We start from the raw sequence: 20,546 nt of genomic DNA on the forward strand, positions 1-20,546 counted from the left end.
AGCATGCCAGGCTTCCCATCTCCTTCCCTTCACCATCTCCTGGAGTTGCCTCAAATTCATGTCCATTAAGTGATACCATCCAACCATCTCATCCTGTGTCATCCCCTTTTCCTCCTGCCCTAAATTTTTCCCAGCATCAGGATCTTTTCCAATGCATCAGGTGGCCGAAGTACTGGACCTTCAGCTTCAGCCTCAGTCCTTCCAATGAATATTCAGGACTGATTTCCTTTAGGATTAACTGGTTTGATCTCCTTGCAGTCCGAGGGACTCTCGAGTCTTCTCCAACACCACAGTTCAAAGGCATCAGTTCTTTGGCACTCAGTCTTCTTTATTGTCCAGCTCTCACATCCATACATGACTACTAGAAAAACCATAACTTTGACTAGATGGACCTTTGTCAGCAAAGGGATGTCTCTGCTTTTAAATATGCTGTCTAGCTCTGTCGTAGTTACTCTTTCAGCATCTTTTAATTTCATGGCTACAGTCACCATCCACAGTGATTTTAGAGCCCTAGAAAATAAAGTCTGTCACTGTTCCCATTGTTTTTCCATCTATTTGCTAGGAAGTGACGGGACTGGATGCCATGTTCTTTGTTTTTTGAATGTTGAGTTTTAAAAAAAAATTTATCAAAAAAAAAAAAATGCCCATGACCGAGCCCCACCTGTGACCAATTAAATAAAAATTTCTACAAGTCAAATTTGGCATCAGGTATTTTGTTTAAGCTTCCCTAGTTAAGTTTTTAATGTCTAGCCAGGATTATGGCTTCTGGTTTAGACTATTTTCCAAGATCCATCTCGGTATTAAAGCACCATGATTCCTTGAGTCTAGTGTTCTATGTTTGTCCCAGTGAACAAGGTGATTTAAAAGCACAAGGGAATCAACTGGTGGTCACCCCCTCAACACACCTTAATAATAGTCATGGTTAATTTCTTTGGCTGACATCTTTGAGTATGCAACCCAGAAACTCCAATTTCCCTGTAACCAAAAAAATTTGTATTTGTATGTGCGTGTACACACACACACACACACACACACACATATATATATTTATTTGGCAAGTGTATCAAGAGTATTGCAAGTTTCTAAATCATGGACAGACAGTAAACAAAGAAAGCAAATGACAAATCCTTGACTGTGCTTACTGAAAGAGGAGACACTTTTCTGAAGAGGAGCAATTACTTATTAAATATGAAAAATAGCTACTCACATGATCATCTCTGATGAAAACCATTGAAGGACAGACTTAGTGATGAGTTTTAGCAGTCTCTAGGAAGAAAAAAATACTATAATCGAAAACTAAGCTGTTTTATGCCTTCCTATTTTTGAGGGCTTAGCCAGGATCATTTTAGAAAGGCAGTTTTTGAAGACCTGAGTAAAGAACTCTTCAGAATGGTTACCACCTCCATTATTTTTGACACTGACAAATTAGACAGGTTTTGAAAGTGTTGAAGATTGAGCAGTTGTAAAAAGCAGGAGTGATAGATGGAAGTGTCATTGTCACATCTCATAAGAATCACTCGGTTTTATTAGGAATTTAGGTAGGTGACCTAACCTTTTTATAGCCTTCATCAGTTTAAGCTCTGACAGATAATAGTGAAGTGATCTTTACAGGTTATCTTAACATGTCTCAGTTTCTCTACCTATAGAACAGAACTAATTAATCCCATGCCAAAGAATTTAATCAACTTCCAACTGCCTTGAATATGGTCAGACATCTTACTAGGTCTGGTATAAGTCAAGGTCTTTCCCAGAAAACAGAAATCCCTTCAAGTAATCCCTTTTCATTAGAAAAGACCCTAATGCTGGGAAAGATTGAAGGCTGGAGGAGAAGGGGACAACAGAGGATGAGATGGTTGGATGGCATCACTGACTCAATGGACATGAGTTTGAGGAAACTCAGGGAAATGGTGAAGGACAGGGAAGCCTGGCGTGCTGCAGTCCATGGGGTTGCAAAGAGTCGGACACGACTGAGCTACTGAACAACAACCAAATTCCCTTAACTTGGACTTCCCTGGTGGTTCAGTAGTAGAGAATCTGCCTGTCAGTGCAGGAGATGCAAGTTTGATCTCTGAGTCGGGAAGATGCACTGGAGAAGGAAATGACAACCCACCCCAGTGTTCTTTCCTGGGAAATCCCATGGATAGAGGAGCCTGGCAGATTACAGTCCATGGTGTCGCAAAAGAGTTAGACGTAACTTACCAACTAAACGACGACATTCCCTTAAATTCCTTCAAGTTGGATTTAAATGGAGAGAATTGGTTTCATAGGAGAATGAGGATCTGAGTGTCGAACAGGGGACATTAAGAGAACCCATAGAGCCCCTTCTCACAGAAGCCTCTGCCTCCCTTTAGCTGGAGGGCCAAGGGGAAGAGGTTTTTACTGGAACACAAATTAGTCAAAGGAATTGGAGCATGGTAGATGCTAAAACCAAGAAGGAGATGTGTCTGTTGCTGGAGACATCACTTGAGGCAGAGGGGAGGGAAAGAACAGAAAAGCCCTGGATTCCCCTTTCCCTTTAGCCCTCAGTTTCCCATCAGGGTCCCCTGTGGTCAGAACCTGGAACACAGCCTGCAGAGAGTCAGCCCCTGACTCCAGATATAGAGCAGAGCAAAAGTGAGGAATGGGTCTTAGGGAAGACAAGCCTAGGGCTTTCAGGGTTCACCCCTTTTTTTCTGTATCTGTTAAAACTTGGTATTTCTGCCTAATACAAGGTTAACAATTCTCATATAAGGGCATACCACCACCATGGGATTCTCCAGGCAAGAATACTGGAGTGGGTAGCCATTCCTTTTCCAGGGGATCTTCCTGACCCAGGGATCAAACCCGGACCTCCTGCATTGCAGGCAGATTCTTTACCATCTGAGTCACCAGGAGCTATTGGTACTATGGCCCTGGAAATACTAAAAGGGGTTCCAGTGAATCTGATGTAGTGCCCTCTGCCTTTATTGCATAGAAGCAACTAAATTTGCCCTTGGCAATTGAGATCAGTCCTTCCAGGCATCAAAGTGACCCCTTTCTCCACCTGTTGTTCAGTAGTGTGAGAAACCTGAAATAGCCAGATGACAGTCTCTCTTTCCCATGTAATTTAGTCATTGTTGTATTTTCTGGTGGAAGCATTCCTTCCTGAGTGCCTCGAGACCAGTTTAGCCCAAAGCTGTGAGAGCAGTAACAGAACCTCCATGCATGGTTTTAATAATGAGAAGAGAGATCATTCCTACTTCTAACCCTTGGGTTTCTAGATCCATATTTTCTTGGGGGAAAATAAAACAGCACTATATATTGGTCTCTAGGTCAAAGTACTCCAGCCTTGTAAAAGTTGTCTCCCAACTGGACCGTAGATGAATCTTGCATCAGCCATTTTCACCCAAGAAGTTTCTTGGCCAGAAACATTGTTGAATAGGATATCGTGATTGCGAATAAGAGCTTGAGTGAATCTCCTGATAATGGTGCTGCTAGAAACACTTCAGTTCAGGAGAGCAATTCCGTGCTCCGTGTGGGTACAGCACTGCCCCCTCCGGGACACAAGGAGTCTGGTGACCTGCTTCTCCATCTGAGCCCGGCTGTGTCTTCCCCTTGCTGTCTTCTGGATCACAGGGGACTTTGGGCAGTGTTTCCTGTTTGTGGGAGAAGTATTCTTACAGCAGAGTCAGCAAAGGGAAGCGTGGTACTAACAGAAGACTTGGAGAATGGAGAGGGTCTGAGCATATATGATATGCGGTCAACTATAGCCTCGATCTGCAAATCGCTTTGAAACTATTTGTGCTATTTCCTTCATAAGCACCATTTAGTCTGCTGAAAGTGTACTTTCTTTTTTTTCCTTCCTAAGATTTCAGGGAAAAAAAACAATTACTTAATGACTAAATGGAGACAGTTTGCGGCATCTTTGGCAAACTTCTCTTAAACGAATTCTTGTCAGCTAGATCTCTTGAAAGATTATGATTGTGTGGTAAGATTGAGTTAAACAGGTTTTACACTCTCGGCAAAATTCTCTTAAATGGATTCTTGTCAGATTCAGGCTCTTTAAAGATTACAATTGTGTGGTAAAATAAAACGTAACAGGTTTAACACTCTTCCTTCAGTTTCTTAGGCTTCTGTGAGTGCGTTGGCCTACTGATGATTAAAGTGACTTCTCAGATAGGGTTCAGTGACTGAACCAGTGAGTGCTGGGTTCTGATGTCTGTTCCTGGGTATGCCAGATAATCTTTGGGCCATAACTGAACACTTCTTACTTCATCTTCTCCAGGTAATGATTTACTCTGCTGCCCATTTCACACAAACATATGTAATACCTTCGTTAAATAATGTGCTTTCATAATAAAAAGAAGATGAAGGCTAAATAAAAATTCAGATCTAGAAAGAGGAAACACTGCTGACCCGGATGCTGGCAGGCAATCATCCTGACAGTGAGACCTCTGAGGCAGACGCTGACCACCATCTTTTTTTTTTTAAACATATTTTTAAAAATTGAAGTATAGTTGATGTACAATGTTTCAGGTGTACAGCAAAGTGATTCAGGTATAGATACAGATGATTCTTAGATTCTTTTCCATCATAGGTTATTTCAAGATACTGAATGTAGTTCCCTATACTATTCAGGAGGTCCTTCTTTATCTATTTTATATACAGTAGTGTGTATCTGCTAATCCCAAATTCCTGATTTATCCCCACCCCCTTTCCCTTTTGGTAACCATAAATTTATTTTCTATGTCTGTGTGTCTCTCTGTTATGTAAATAAGTTCATTTGTATTACTTTTATAAGTGATACTTTATGATGTTTGTCTTTCTGACTTACTCAGTATGATAATCTCTAGAGCCATCCATGTTGCTGCAATTGGCTGTATTTTACTTTTTTATGGCTGAGTAAGATTCATATATAGATATACACGCCACATCTTCCTCATCCATTCCGCGGTTGGTGGACACTTAGGTTGTTGCCATGTCTTGGCTATTGTAAATTCTACCGCTAAGAACATTGGGGTGCGTGTACCTTTTCGAATACACAAATAGAGTTTTGTCTGGATATGTTCCCAGGTGTGGGATTATTAGATCATATGATATGTCTATTTTTTTTTTAAGGAACCTGCAAACTGTTCTCCACAGTGGCTGCACCAAATTACATTCCCACCTACAGTGTGGAAAGGATCCCTACTGACTGCAGGCTGAGCAGGCCTGGAGCCACGGTCCAAACCAGACTTGAGACCAACCAAACTTGCCTTCACTTTGGCTCAAATAACTGCAGTACCCAAATACTCTAATTTTCCAGGCTAAAATGCTTGGTGCATCCGTTTGAAAGGTTTTTCTCACTTGTAGGGTTTTCAGTTTTTCGTTCTTAATTATAAAGTAAATGTGTCCTTTGGAGAAAGTATAGAAAATACAGAGAAGCACACAGCATAATCGAGTCATGCAACATTTTGACTGATACATATCCAATCTTATTTCGGTTCACATAGATACATAATTCTGTTCCTTTTATATATACAATGCATACAGTTTTATAACAGTTTATTTTACTCATTTGCATATTATGGCTAAAAGTATGCAGTATCAAGCTTTTTTCTGTGGTACCATGTATTAATAACTTTTTTTTTTGATAATTTCTAATGATTGCATAGTTTTCCATAGTGTGGATATGCCGTAATTTATTTAATAAATTAGAGGGTATAGGAAAAAAAATCTGTAGTTGAGCAGCTAGAGCCATCCCCTTAAGGTTATTGTAACACGTAAAAACCGTCCACCAGACTCTTGGACACACACGAATCCTCGAAGGTATGATTTTTCGTGCGAAATGGCTCTAGCTGTCAATCATTTATTCTCCATGTCATGGTTGTGGTGCTCTCTCCAGGTTGTTAGGGGGTGATTATGGATTCCTGTCAAATGAGATGTCTACTATGTATTCAACACGAGGCAGTTTGTATTTTTCTCCGTCTATTGCTTTCCCGTCGGAGGGAGTTAAGCAAATCTGTGAGCCAAAGGGGAATGGGATAGGTGTCGAGTGCTGGCAGTGCGCAGCAGACATGCCCTAAACCCAGAGATCCCCAGATAAGAAGATTAGACTGCTACATAAATACATTTGTCTTGATTGTCACTTTCCACCCAGGGTTACACCTACATGCATAAAAATGGCTCCAAGCCTATTTTTTCAAAGCCAGTTTGCCTCCCTTGTTGCTTTTTAACCACCCAGCTCAGAGGCATTTTTTTGTGTGTTATATCTATCAAAGATGATTAAGGGACTGAGAGAGTTGATGTAGAAGGATGGATTGAGAAAACTAAATATTTACAGCTTGACTGAGTGACAGCCAAGGGGTAGATATTATGACTGTCTGCTGGGCTCAAATCATGGAGGAGATACTGTTTTGCCTTCCCCAGTAACTTGATTGTAGGGATATCTAAATTCAGGGAAAGTTTTCTGCAGATGACATCACTTATGCTAATTAGATAATTGTGTCAGTTGAAATTACATTTCACTGCTAGTAGCAGAAACTTGCAATAGCAGTGGCTTAGACAAATAAGGTTTCATTTTCTCTCCTATTATAACACGAAGCCCAGAAATGTATCATCTGGGGCTGCATGGCAGTTCAATGATGTCATTGGTGCCTCTGTGTCCTCCTGCCTTTGCTCTGTTATTCCCAGGGTGGTTTTCATACTCAAGGTCACCTGCTATTTGAAGAAGAGCTACTGCAGCTTCACTCTTCACGGCTGCACTCAGAAAGAGGGAGGCAAAAGAAATCCCTGCCATTAAGACTGCTTGGAAGAACTTTCTCAGAAGCCCATTTCCTGATCCCAATTTATGTCTCATTGACCGCCACATCCACAAGAGAGGCTGGGAAAGTGAGCAGGGTTTTGGTTTGGTTTGTTTTGATTTTACACTGGGGACGTTGCTTCCTGCAGTCAAGATCCTTTGACCGAGAAGGTGTGGCAGCCTGGCGGTCTAGTAGGCAGCTGGTGGTTTCTGTCACAGTGACTTACCTCTTCAAGATTCTGAGAAGTCTGGACTCTGAGACATGGCAACATTTGCTATGATGTTACAAGGTTCCATTTGTAAAACTAGCCCTTGCTATCTAATTTATTTACTTCTGATCACTCATCTATTTCAATTTATTCATCACAGCATACCCTGGGTTGACAGTAAATAAACCCGTGATCTCAACAGACTTAAGAATAATAATGACTACAGCTTATTAGCTTTCATCCAGTTCCATGCACTGTGTTATGCATTTAACTTTACCTGAATGATTTGCTTCAAAATATTCCAAGGGGGATGGAGAGTAGATCTGAATAAATGAAACAGTACTCACCATGTGAAAGTGAGAGTGTTAGTAACTCAGTCGTGTCCGACTCTTTGCAATCCTATGGACTGTAGCCTGCCAGGCTCCTCTGTCCATGGGATTCTCCAGCAAGAATACTAGAGTGGGCAGCCATTCCCTTCTCCAGGGGGTCTTCCCAACCCAGGAATCCAACTGGTGTCTCCTGCATTGCTGGCAGATACTTTACCATCAGAGCCACCAGGAACCACCATGGGTTGCTAGTAATTAAAGCTGAGCAATGGCTACAGGGGAGGTGATTATATATATGCTTTGCTCTACTTTGTAATAATGGAAAATTTCCCAGTGAAGATCTTTAAATCACTTCATCAGCTTCTTACATTATTTCGTATGAGGGCAGTACTATTAGCCCTAGCTAACAGTGCTCAGGGCAGTTAAGCAGCATCACACAGCAAGTGAGTGGCAGTTTGAGGACTCAGACCCAGGTTTGCCTGACTTAGAAACCTGTGCTGTAACCCTTATTATTCAAAGAGAGTGTGTCTCCCAGGTAAGGAAACTGAAACTTATTAGAACTTCAGACTTCTGAGTCCCATCAAGACCTATTACATGACCCTGACGTTTCTTTTGTGTGCCTACCCAAAGTTCCCATGCTCTGTCCACAGCAGTGTTATTGCCTCCGTAGCCACTGCTTACCCAACTCAATCAACTGTGACTTTTCCTTAAAAAAATACAGCCCTCTTTTAGGGAGAGGACATAGGTACACCTGTGACTGATTCATGTTGATGTTTGGCAGAAACCAACACAATACTATAAAGCAATTACCCTTCAATTACAAATAAATTAATTTTAAAAAGTTACCCTCCTTTGAAACAAGAAGTCTTATCATGAGCCACTCTTTGGTAGCATTTAATAACAATTTAATAAGCATTTAATTCAGAGCAGTTACTTCTTTCAACGTTGAGCGTCCGCCTTTAGTGCTGGGAGCGTCCGCCTTTAGTGCTGGGCACTGCATGCCTGTATGTCAATTAAGCATGGTTCTGACCATATTGTCAGCTGCTAATAATCACTGCTTGCTTGAAACTTACTTTGGTTTGTTCTTAAGTAATACTCTTGCTTCTGTTCACTTAAGGTATTGTGAGTTTTAAACACTTTGGGGCTTATAGAAAACTCCAGACACCTGTTCTTCTCACCATCTCTATTTACCTGTGTGTACCTTTTCCAAAAAGAAATTTTTTTCCATAACATTTTCAGTCATCTTGTATCATTTCAGCCATGTTTTTGAAAGAAAGAGAAATATGGGTTAGTTTTTATGTATCATGCAGCTGAAACACTTAACCGTATGAGCCTCCATCCCTCCTTTTGTACAGTGGCTGAGTCACTTCCAATGTCATTCTTCTTTAACCTCATGTAACTTGATTTTTCAACCCATCCCCTCCCCCCACAAGAAAACCACAGAAACATTTTGAAGACACTGGACTGTATAGGAAATGCGCTTGATTATATTTTCCAGCCAGTTAAAGGATCCCTCACTGATTTGTACTGGTTTCTCTATCCAAATAGTGAATGCCTTGATGTTTTATAGCTTCCTTGCCTCCAATCCTTTTTAGAACAAGGAGAAGATTCTTGAGAGTCCCTTGGAAAGCAAGGAGATCAAATTAGTCAATCCTAAAGGAAATCAACCCTGAATATTCATTGGAAGGACAGATGCTGAAGCTGAAACTCCATTACTTGGACCACCTGCTGCAAAGAGCCAACTCATTGGAAAAGACCCTGATGCTGGGAAAGATTGAAGGCAGGAGGACAAAAGGATGACAGAGGATGAGATGCTTGGATGGCATCACTGACTCAAGGGAGATGAGTTTGAGCGAGCTCTGGGAGATGTTGAAGGACAGGGAAGCCTGGCGTGCTGCAGTCCATGGGGCTGCAAAGAGTCGGACACGACTGAGTGACTGAGCAACAAGCACAAAATGAATCAATGAATAAGGCCTGTCATCCATTTCAACTATAATCTACTTTCTTAAAGAGATTGGACCCTCTTTGCTTTTGAACAGCTTAAAACATTTTCTAGCTGCCAAGTTAATATGGCTGTTTCATATATTATAATCACCTTCAAACCATGTATATACTTAACACCCTAAGCTATTATTCAGCTTTCATAGCAGAAGAGGCAAGAGGAAAACCTACAAAAGGGCAGGTGTTGAAGCCATCCTCAAGGACTGTCACTGTATAATCAGGCCCACCCTGGTTGGAGTACAAGCATCAGGGTCTTCGTTCTTCCAATAACTCTTTCTCTTACAACAGGAGAAAGTATATGCATATGATAATGCCAGTATATGTATATTATGATGTTCTGACAAAACAGAATGTAGGAAAAACAGCATGCTATAAGATAGTGATGATAACAACCATCTTTGCTAGACAAGCATTAGAAAGTCTTGTCCCCTCTGTCTTTTCCAGACTGTAAGTAAAATGTGCTTCTGATTTGTTGTGCAGGGCAGCATTTGGCAAGGAGTCAGAAGTTCTTATTGGGAACCTGGGTGATAAATTAATCCCTCCACAAGACATCCTCTGTGACGTCAGCGACCTCAAAGCCTTGGCCAACATGCACGAGAGCTTGGAATGGTTAGCAGGCCGAACAAAGTCAGCTTTCTCCAGTCTTTCTACGTCCCAGAGTAAGTATTGGTGGGGTGGATCTTGTGGGGACAGCTGAGAAACTAGGCTGAGTACATTCATTTGAAATGAGAGAGTGTCTACACGTCTCTGTATGGGCACATGTCCAAACTGTCAGAAGATCCGTGCAAGGATTCTTCTTGTGCTGAGCCTCTGGTACTTTGTGGTTCTGTGAAATGAAGAAATCTTGACTTCTGTGTGTTAGGGCATGGGAAGTCAAAAAAGGTCCATGTTAGCATAGCTTGACATTAAACCTTAGAAACCCAGAATCATGTAAGATAGAAACACCATGTCTCAAGAACAGAAAGCAGTATATTTTGTCCTCCTTATGATTTCTCAAGGGTAGAAACTGTGTCTCGGAGCTCAAAGTTGTGTATTTGGTTGATGTTTTCATTTTAATTGATAGAAAAAAAATGAAAAGTATCTAAAAAGACAATTATATTGATAGAAATGCTTAAGGTGCTAGAAAACAATGAGAAAAACAGTTATTCTAGATAAGAGATGGCTAAAAGATAACCTCATTATACATTTCAGGGGAATTAAGGCATAGGGTCTGAAGTGAAAATAGGAAACCTGTTTTTCTATCAAGGAGCAATGATCAGTTATTTCAAAATAATTTCGAAACTTTGGGACACAAAATTTATTCATTAAGTATAACATAAATACTTTTTAAAAGCATTAGTTAAGAAGTGTTAAACAGTTAAAATAAAGGCAAAGAAAAAACGATAATGCAGAAGGAATAAAGGAGATGGCAGATTTGAACGCATGAATGGAGGGACAAAAAACAGGATAGAAAATAGCAAAATAACAGCAAGAACATGAAAGAAACTAAATCAGCTCTGAAGTTAATATTAGACTGAACTGTTAGAAGATTATTAAAGGAAAAGCTTATATTATTTGGACTGTGAACTTCAAAGACAGTTATTTTTTATCACTGTCTCTTGAAAAGTTATTATTACTTGATGAACCATGATTTCCAGACCCAAGAGGGAGAAGATGTGGATGAAATAAACTAGAGTAAATTATTTCCTGAAACACGAGTCTCAAGGGCAGAGTCTAGGAGACTTTTGAATGCTCACTACTTATGATCTCCCGCAGGTTGTGTAGCTGTCCTGGGGGTCAGCAGGGGGTGAGAAAGAAGGATGGAAGGGAGGGGGCTTTTGATGTTAGGTATTCTGCTTTAGAAATCTCATTAAAATACTGCTCTTTGATAATATTTTTATTTTTATACTTTTATTATAGAAAATATTGCTTTTAGCTGATAATAAAATTGTACGTGTTTACTCTTAGAAATATATTCATCTACTATGGATAGCTTGGGTGCAGTATCAGTCTGAGCAGACTCTGCCTAAGTGGATACCCTTGAGAGGCTTTCAACTTTATGATCCCTTCAGATCAGGGAACCTGTCACGAGTAGTAGTTGAAATTAGCCATTTTATCTCCCAGACTCACCTCACTCCACCACCACCAACAACAAAAAAACCAGGGAGGAGCTGACTTTCCCTTTTGTTCCTTGCAAAATAAACAGCTCTGAAGAGGAACCCGATGCTTCCCATCCCAGTTTCCTTTGACTCTTGAAACGTAGGGCTGCTTGGGCTGGTGTGTTAGTGATGACTGGAAGGAGTCCTCTCGTTTGGTGGGTCATCCAAGTCTAATATTTAATAATGCAGTCTCTTACTTTGGCAGCACAGCAGTCCAGATTTCTATTCTAAAAGGGTTCCACAAGGCAAAATAGGTTCCACACAGCCTCTACAGCAAGCCACCGAGTGATCCACTCAGGCTAACCTGGCTTCAACTATTCTCAAAAAGGGAAAGACATGCTCTCAGAGTTATGCTCAACTCTGTAATTGCACCATTTCGCTGTTGTGTTCATGTCACTAAGAGTCCCTGGTACAGTTGATGTCTAATTCATGCCTTCTATCATCTCTGGTTTTCTGACAAAGATCTCTCGTACCACGCCCGTTAATACCTCTCGTATGCTCAATTCCATTTTATAATATAAGTTGTACCCTCTCGGTTCCTTTCAGGGTGATTATTCCACCCAGTGAGTGATTTAAGTGACTGTCAGCATTTTGACGATCAGCGCAAAACCCGAGTGAACTGTAATCACTAGTTATGTTGTCTTTGTTAAAACAAAGCATCAAGCAAGCCTGGTTTGTTCTGTTAGCAACATGCCTCGCTCACCCACACTCGTCTAGTCTTCGAATTCCCAGCAGAGATGCCCATTGCTGTTTATAATTTGAACAAAGCAGGGGATTCTCTGATAATGGGTTACTTTGATTGTTCCATGTCAGTGTGACTTTAGAAGGGGAATCAGGAACAGCTCTTTATATTCTTTTGAAAAGTGAACCACATGATTACCTCAACAAAAGTATTGCCCAGTCTGGAGACTCGATAGCATGAGGAAAATGCCAGCCCTTTGTCTAGCATTCCCAGAGACTCAGGTGGGGGAAAGTCAAGAAAAGAAGTATAGAAGTTTATTTTTTGTCCACATCTGTTCAACTATTTTGGATGATAATACTGTGCCTTATTATAATTAAGGTACATGGAGAAAGTTTGCAGAAAATTATTTTCATAGTAAAAAACAATCTCTTTAGATACTACAACAGGATTCTCCTCCTGTTCAATATAAAGACATGAAATATGTCAAGTAGAGGAGAATGGCAGAGCATGGCTGGCCATGTACCCAGAGAATAAGAGTTGACCCTTTTTTCAAAGATGGGTTTTCCGTCTCTTCTACTATTTTGTTTTCCTTACACTTAGGAGAGTCGCCTTATCTCATGTAGATCCTAACTGCACCAAAGACACTGCTCCTTTTTCATCCCTCCACAGTCCTTTGTTCCTGCTCCATTTCTCCCAGTACTCTCCTGCTCAGTCTTCCTTCAACGTATTCTACTTAAAATTCTTTGTGTTGAGTGCTCAGTTACTTCAGTCGTGTCTGACTTTTTGTGACCCCATGGACCGTAGCCCACCAGGCTCCTCTGTCCGTGGGATTTCCCAGGCAAGAAGACTGGAGTGGATTGCCATTCCCTCCTCCAGGGCATCTTCCCGACCCAGGGATCAAACCCATGTTTCCTGCATCTTCTGCATTGCAGGCAGATTCTTTCCTACTGAGCCACCTGGGAAGCCTGGTGACAGTCACAGCCCAATTAAAGGACCAAAAAAATTCTTTGATTTATAAAACCAGTAAATCAAAGGCTTCAGATGTGGCTGAACGCAGAGGTTCACAAGATAACAGGACATAACAGACCTGTTTACACGCCTGCGCCCTCTCTCTCCCCCATTCTTTATTTTTGCTGTATTCCTTTATTTCATCTCAGGGAAGACCTTTTCATATAGTAACATTCTTGGCCACCAGCAGCCCCAAGATTATTTGATCCCAGACAGAAAGAGCATTTTTACTAAGAGCTCGTGAAGCCGTCCTAAAGAAGACTTGGATTGACCTAACTTGGCCTCCGCTCGTGGGTCTCTCAGTCTCTCCGTGTATACGCCTTGGTTTCTAACTCTCTATCCCCCTACTTACGGCTCAGTCTCCCACTCCCACTCCTAGAATCTCTGTGTTCAGGATCTGTTTTTAACAAATATGCTTCCAGTGCAAGGAAGTTGAGCAGGACCATATTTAGTGTTGGACATTCAGGATCTAGATTTATAGGTACCTCCCGTCATTGATCAGAGTTTCAACTTTGTAGTCAAGGCACAGACTATCTGTCCTCTGTAATAGCTGCTGTTTGTAAGAATACTAAATAAAAAGTCTGAAATTAACTTTAAGAAAATTCTCAGCAAAATGTGACCTACATAGAAATTGTTAAAGTGCATTCAATTGAAACACTAATGATTTTCTTTTGTATTTTATCCCTGTGTTTTAAGGAGGTGTTGCTTTTAAAAATAGAGTACAGAGAACTTGAAGGGGGCTCCAGGGCTTATTTTCACTGCCTTGCTTCCTCAGGGGTCCCTTCTTCCTTTCTTGATTCTGCAAAAATCTCCAGGATTAGAGAATCTACAACTTCTTGATTATATAGTCTGCTCTTTAAGTAACCTTACCATTGAGGAGGTCATCTAGTTTTTATTAACCTCCCTTTGCTTCAGTCTAAACCTCTTTCTTCTGTCCTATGCCTCAGAAATTAAATGTTGAATATTTTTTCTATAAAATAATGTGCCTGAAAACATTTCCCTGGCCTCTACCTGCCCATCCCTGGATGTTAAAGACTTTTGGCCTGAGGCTGCCAGTGTCTCAGTCCAGAACAACCAAGCTGGACTCAGGCTCCTGGCAGCATTAGGAGCCCAGATCAGCCTCTCAGATGGTGGTTTAATTGTTAGCCTTTCTGAATTCGGCTGATATTGAAAGCTCGTTCGACCCCAGGTTTATCTTGCTCTGGCTCCCTCAGCTTCCATTACCGTGGTTCTTGTTGTGCCCACGTACATGGATAATAAAAAGGCATACCATAATCTCTTTTTTTTTTTTGAGAAACCACAGGGTCAAATAAATCTCATAACTTTGTTTCCCAGAATTGGCTCATGAATTACAGTACTAGCTATGCAGTTATACTGTTTTTTCAATTGCATTAAGAAATGTGTAGCATCAGATACACCATCTTAACCGGTTTTAAGTGTACAGGTCAGTAGAGTTGTGTTCACAGTGTGTTTATTACTTCGCATCAGGTTTCTGAAACTTTTCCGCCTCACAGAACTGAAACCCTATACCCCTCAACACCCGATTTCCCCCTCTCCCCCAGCCCCTGATGTAACCACTGTCTACTTTCTATTTCTATGAGTTTGACTACTATTTTTCAAATTTTTTTTATGCAACTTTTTTTTTTTTTTTTTTTGCAACCACGTGACATGTAGGATCTTAGTTCACCAACCAGTGATCAAACCCACACCCCCTGCAGTGGAAGCCCAGAGTCTTAACCACCAGACCACCAGGAAAGTCCCAAGGTTGACTACTTTAGATGCCCCCATATAAGTGGAGGGGGCTTCCCTGGTGGCGCAGTGGTTAAGAACCCACCTGCCAATGCAGGAGATGAATGTTCAACCCCTGGGTCGGGAAGATCCCCTGTAGAAGGAAATGGCAATCCACTCCACTGTTAGTATTCTTGCCTGGGAAGTCCCATGGACAGAGAAGCCTGGTGGGCTACAGTCCATGGAGTTGCAAAAGAGTGTGACATGACTTAGTGACTATAAACAATAACAATATAAATGGAATTATACAGTATTTGTATTTTTGTGACTGTCTCATTTCACAGTGTCCTCAAAGTGTATCTGTATTATAGCAAATGACCGAATTCCCTTTTTTTTTAATGGCTGAATAATATTCTGTTTTATGGATATACTGCATTTTCTTTATCCAGACATCTCTCAGTGGGTATTTATATTTCATCCATCTCTTGGTTATTGTGACTATTCCCACAGTGACACAGAAGGGTGCCAATAATACTTCTTTCTTAGAATGTGCTGGGAGAAATATCAATAACCTTAGATATGCAGATGACACCACCCTTATGGCAGAAAGTGAAGAGGAACTCAAAAGCCTCTTGATGAAAGTGAAAGTGGAGAGTGAAAAAGCTGGCTTAAAGCTCAACATTCAGAAAATGAAGATCATGGCATCCGGTCCCATCGTTTCATGGGAATTAGATGGGGAAACAGTGGAAACAGTGTCAGACTTTATTTTTCTGGGCTCCAAAATCACTGCAGATGGTGACTGCAGCCATGAAATTAAAAGACGCTTACTCCTTGGAAGGAAAGTTATGACCAACCTAGATAGCATATTCAAAAGCAGAGACATTATTTTGCCAACAAAAGTTCGTCTAGTCAAGGCTATGGTTTTTCCTGTGGTCATGTATGGATGTGAGAGTTGGACTGTGAAGAAAGCTGAGCGCCAAAGAATTGATGCTTTTGAACTGTGGTGTTGGAGAAGACTCTTGAGAGTCCCTTGGACTGCAAGGAGATCCAACCAGTCCATTCTGAAGGAGATCAGCCCTGGGATTTCTTTGGAAGGAATGATGCTAAAGCTGAAACTCCAGTACTTTGGCCACCTCATGCGAAGAGTTGACTCATTGGAAAAGACCCTGATGCTGAGAGGGATTGGGGGCAGGAGGAGAAGGGGACGACAGACGATGAGATGGCTGGATGTCATCACTGACTCTATGGACGTGAGTCTGAGTGAACTCCGGGAGTTGGTGATGGACAGGGAGGCCTGGCGTGCTGCAATTCATGGGGTCGCAAGGAGTTGGACACGACTGAGCGACTGATCTGATCTGATCTGATAGAAATCATCTGGTCTAACTCAGATGTTTTGCACATAAGGAAATTAAGGTTTCAAAATGATCACTCTGCACATCTCTACCTGAACTCCAATGGAAACAAGTCCTCAAATTGCCAGTTTAACTTTCTTCCACATCATTGTCTTGACCATGACCGAGATTAAGTACTAGAAGTGATAGCACTTCATACCATATTCCTCCTAAACCACCAGGAAGGTCACCTTTTTTTTGGTTTAATGAAAGCAATTAAATGCCTACAGTTAACTTGTCATCATTTCTGATCATCATTGTCTTTTATGTAACCAGACTTCCTGTGCTTTAAATATGTTGGATATTGCACATACCGCTTTCTGAATTTTATCTTAGTTATAATAAAATAGTTTTTCTCCCTCTTTTTAATTGTTCTACAAGTATTTTCTAAGTTAGAAACGCCACCTGTCTTGTTATTATATTCAGTTCAGTTCAGTTGCTCAATCATGTCCGACTCTTTGTGACCCCATGGGCTGCAGCATGCGAGGCTTCCTTGTCCATCACCAACTTCCAGAGTTTGCTCAAACTCATGTCCAAGTCAGTGATGTCATCCAAGCATCTCATCCTCTGTCATCCTCTTCTCCTCCTGCCTTCAATCTTTCCCAGCATCAGGGTCTTTTCCAATGAGTTGGTTCTTCTAATCAGGTGACCAAAGTATTGGAGTTTCAGCTTCAGTATCAATCCTTCCAATGAACACGCAGGACTGATCTCCTTTAGGATGGACTGGTTGGATCTCCTTGCAGTCCAAGGGACTCTCAAGAGTCTTCTCCAACACAACAGTTCAAAAGCGTCAATTCTTCGGTGCTCAGCTTTCTTTATAGTCCATCTCTCACATCCATACTTGACTACTGGAAAAACCATAGCGTTGACTAGACAGACCTTTGTCAGCAAAGTAATGTCTCTACTTTTTATTATGCTATCTAGGTTGGTCATAGCTTTTCTTCCAAGGAGCAAGCATCTTTTGATTTCATGGCTGCAGTCACCATCTGCACTGACTTTGGAGCCCAAGAAAATAAAGTCTGTCACTGTTTCCATTGTTTCCCCTTCTATTTGCCATGAAGTGATGAGACCAGATGCCTTGATCTTAGTTTTTTGAAAGTTGAGTTTTAAGTCAGCTTTTTACTTTCCTCTTCCTTTCATCAAGAGGCTTTTTAGTTCCTCTTCACTTTCTGCCATAAGGGTGGTATCATCTACATATCTGAGGTTATTGATATTTCTCCCGGCAATCTTGATTCCAGTTCATGCTTCTTCCAGCCCAGCATTTCGCATGATGTACTCTGCATATGTTAAATAAGCAGGATGACAATATGCAGCCTTGACGTACTCCTTTCCCAATTTGGAACCAGTCCATTATTCCATGTCCAGTTGTAACTGTTGCTTCCTGACCTGCATATATATTTCTCAGGAGGCAGGTAAGATGGTCCCATCTTTTTAAGAATTTTCCATAGTTTGTTGTGGTCCACAAAGTCAAAGGCTTTAGCGTAGTCCATAAAGCAGAAGTAGATGTTTTTTCTGGAACTCTCTTGCTTTTTTGATGATCCAACGGATGTTATCAATTTGATCTCTGGTTCCTCTGCCTTTTCTAAATCCAGCTTGAACATCTGGAAGTTCTTGGTTCATGTACTATTGAAGCCTGGCTTGGAGAATTTTGAGCATTGCTTTGCTAACGTGTGAGATGAGTGCAATTTTGCAGTAGTTTGAACATTCTTTGGCATTGCCTTTCTTTGGGATTGGAATGAACACTGACCTTTTCCGGTCCTGTGGCCACTGCTGAGTTTTCTAAATTTGCTGGTATGTTGAGTGCAACACTTTAACAGCATCATCTTTTAAGGTTTGAAATAGTGTGTTACAGAATATATTCTAGCTACTGTACTTCCCTATACAGCAGCCACTAATCTTGTGTAGTTATTTATATTGAAATTAATTAGGATTAACTAAAATATATAATTCATTTGCTTCGGTATACTAGCCACATTTCAGATATTCAGTGAGTACTCTCGTGAACATGGCAGTTATACCACGTTTCCATCTTCACAGAAGGTTCTGTTAGTGTTACAGCTCATCACTTAGGTCACTGTTGATGAAGGTCTAAAATCCTGCCAGTCCATACAGCTGGCTTTACGAAACTTACTTGAAATGTCCTCTTAGTTATATCAAGACATCATAAATACTTCAATTGTCCAGTCTCCAAATCTCCTGCAGAGAAGTATGTTTTAGGCCCAGCATTTTCTAAAACTCTTCTGTTGATACTATAGGCAAGAGAGTTTAGTGACCAAATACACTTGAGAAACATTAAAGAACATTAAATATAGTTCCTGCATACAGTAAAACTGTTCAAACCTTAGTATGTTAACGAGGGACTTCCCTGGGTCCAGAAGTTAAGACGTCACCTTCCAGTGCAGAGAATGCAAGTTCGGTCCCTGGTCAGGGAGCTAAGATCCTACATACTCCATGGCCAAAAACCCAAAGCATAATATAGAAGCAATATTATAACCAATTCAATAAAGACTTTTTTAAACGGTCTAAAAAAATTCTTTTAAAAAATATGTTAATGGAGTAATTACGACAGGGCAGTGTTTCCCAGACTTCTTTATTGATGGAATTCTCTCACTCCAGAGCATCTTACAGGACTTTACTGCTCTATTTATATAATTTGTTCAGAGTCTTTTTATTTCTCCCAACATAATCAGGCACAAGACAGGACATACATTTCCCTGTTGCAGGCGTGCAATTTCATAATATTGGCAGATCTGCACAGTATCAGATGACTTCTGTGGCAATTTGGTTATTTTGTTATTTGATTTGATTATCTTTAGAAATGTTCAGGCCAACCAATATGAAATGACTATGGCTTCCTTTTTGCTTGTTTCAAACCTGACTGCTCTCCAATCATTACACGTCTCTCATGATTCCCAAGAGATTTCAGCTGCTAATGTATTGTGTTGGCCAAAAAGTTCATTAGAATTTTTCCATAAGGTGCTATAGAAAATCCCAAAGGAACTTTTTGGCCAGCCCAGTGATTGCACACTTCAATTCACTGATGAATGCTAATATATCCATTGTGGGACTTCAGAGATTTATTTTTAAGAGAAATTCTAATTTAGAATACTTTTAGATTATACTTGCAAAGACAGTGCAGATTTCCTGTGTATCTCATACCCAGTTTTCCTAATTGTTAACATCTTAAATTTGTCACAACTGATAAACCAATATTAATCCATTATCATTCATTAAGGTCTATATTCATATTACCTTGTTTTTTATCTAAAGGCCTTTTTCTGTTCCAGGATCTCATCTAGGGTATCATAATACATATAATCATAATCTCTTTAGACTGTGACATTTTCCTAGTCTTTTCTTGATTTTGATGATCTTGACAGTTTAGAGGAATACTGGTCAGATTTTTTGCAGAATGTCCTTCAATACGGATTTGTCTAATCTCTTTTCATGATTACATTGGGCTTGTAGGTTTGGGAAGGAAAAGCACAAAGATAAAACCATTCTCATCACATCTATCAAGGCAAACTTCTATCAGTGTGACTTATCGCTGGTGATGTTCTAGGATTGATTTTTATGCCTCCAATTCATATGGTCCCCTCTAGACTGCTCCTTCTGAATTCTAGATTGACTTTCCACTTTCCCACCACAAATTGCTTTTGTCTATCTTTCTAGTGATGAATTTTTTTTTTTAACATGATGAATGCATCTATTATAAGCCCAGTGTTTGGACAAGTTGAATAGCTTGCTTAAAAAAATAGTTGTCCACCTTAAACAGTTATGCAGTTGATAGATTATAATCTTGTGGATCTGAAAACCTTTATACAGAAGATGTTTTTTCTTCCTCTGAGCCACTCAGTTAGGGTCTTTAAGTACTTCTTAGTTGCCGTGTGTACTAAACAATCTGTAGTAAATGTGTACAATCATATTAATTTCAGACAAGGCCATGCTGAGATTAAACTGCTCTCTGAATTTTTCTTCACCAAAAATAGTTTTATTTTAGCTCATTTACATTAGGTCCTTCTAATATGCATTGTTGACTCAAAACTCATTTGTAAGTGAAAGTTATTTCCTGAAAAATATCCTTTTAGAGTAGCAGTTCTCAAAGTTAGCTGCATGTCAATTATAATCAGTTGGGGAGTTTTAAAAAATACTCATCAACACAACATTATAAAGCAATTAGTCTCCAATTAAAAAAGAAATTTAAAAGGTTGTCAAAATGCAACATCGCCTCTTCCCCCAAAAAAATAGTGATGCTGGGCCCTGCTCCAGATTTTCATTTAATTTGTGCCAAAATGTGGCCTGGGGATCCTTAAAACATTCAAAT

The 20,546-nt window shown here is 40.3% G+C and overlaps 1 protein-coding gene across 1 annotated transcript in view; it reads left to right on the forward strand.

The window, feature by feature from the left end:
* The window catches only part of EXOC4 (exocyst complex component 4), an 803,152-nt gene that overhangs the window by 673,317 nt on the left and 109,289 nt on the right, over positions 1 to 20,546 (forward strand). The window contains exon 14 of the mRNA XM_070369027.1: positions 9,756 to 9,934. Within this exon, the coding sequence (XP_070225128.1) occupies positions 9,756 to 9,934 (179 nt within the window). The remainder of the gene's footprint in view (positions 1 to 9,755; positions 9,935 to 20,546) is intronic.

This window comes from Bos mutus, chromosome 4, assembly GCF_027580195.1.
Source record: "Bos mutus isolate GX-2022 chromosome 4, NWIPB_WYAK_1.1, whole genome shotgun sequence".
NCBI lineage: Eukaryota > Metazoa > Chordata > Mammalia > Artiodactyla > Bovidae > Bos > Bos mutus.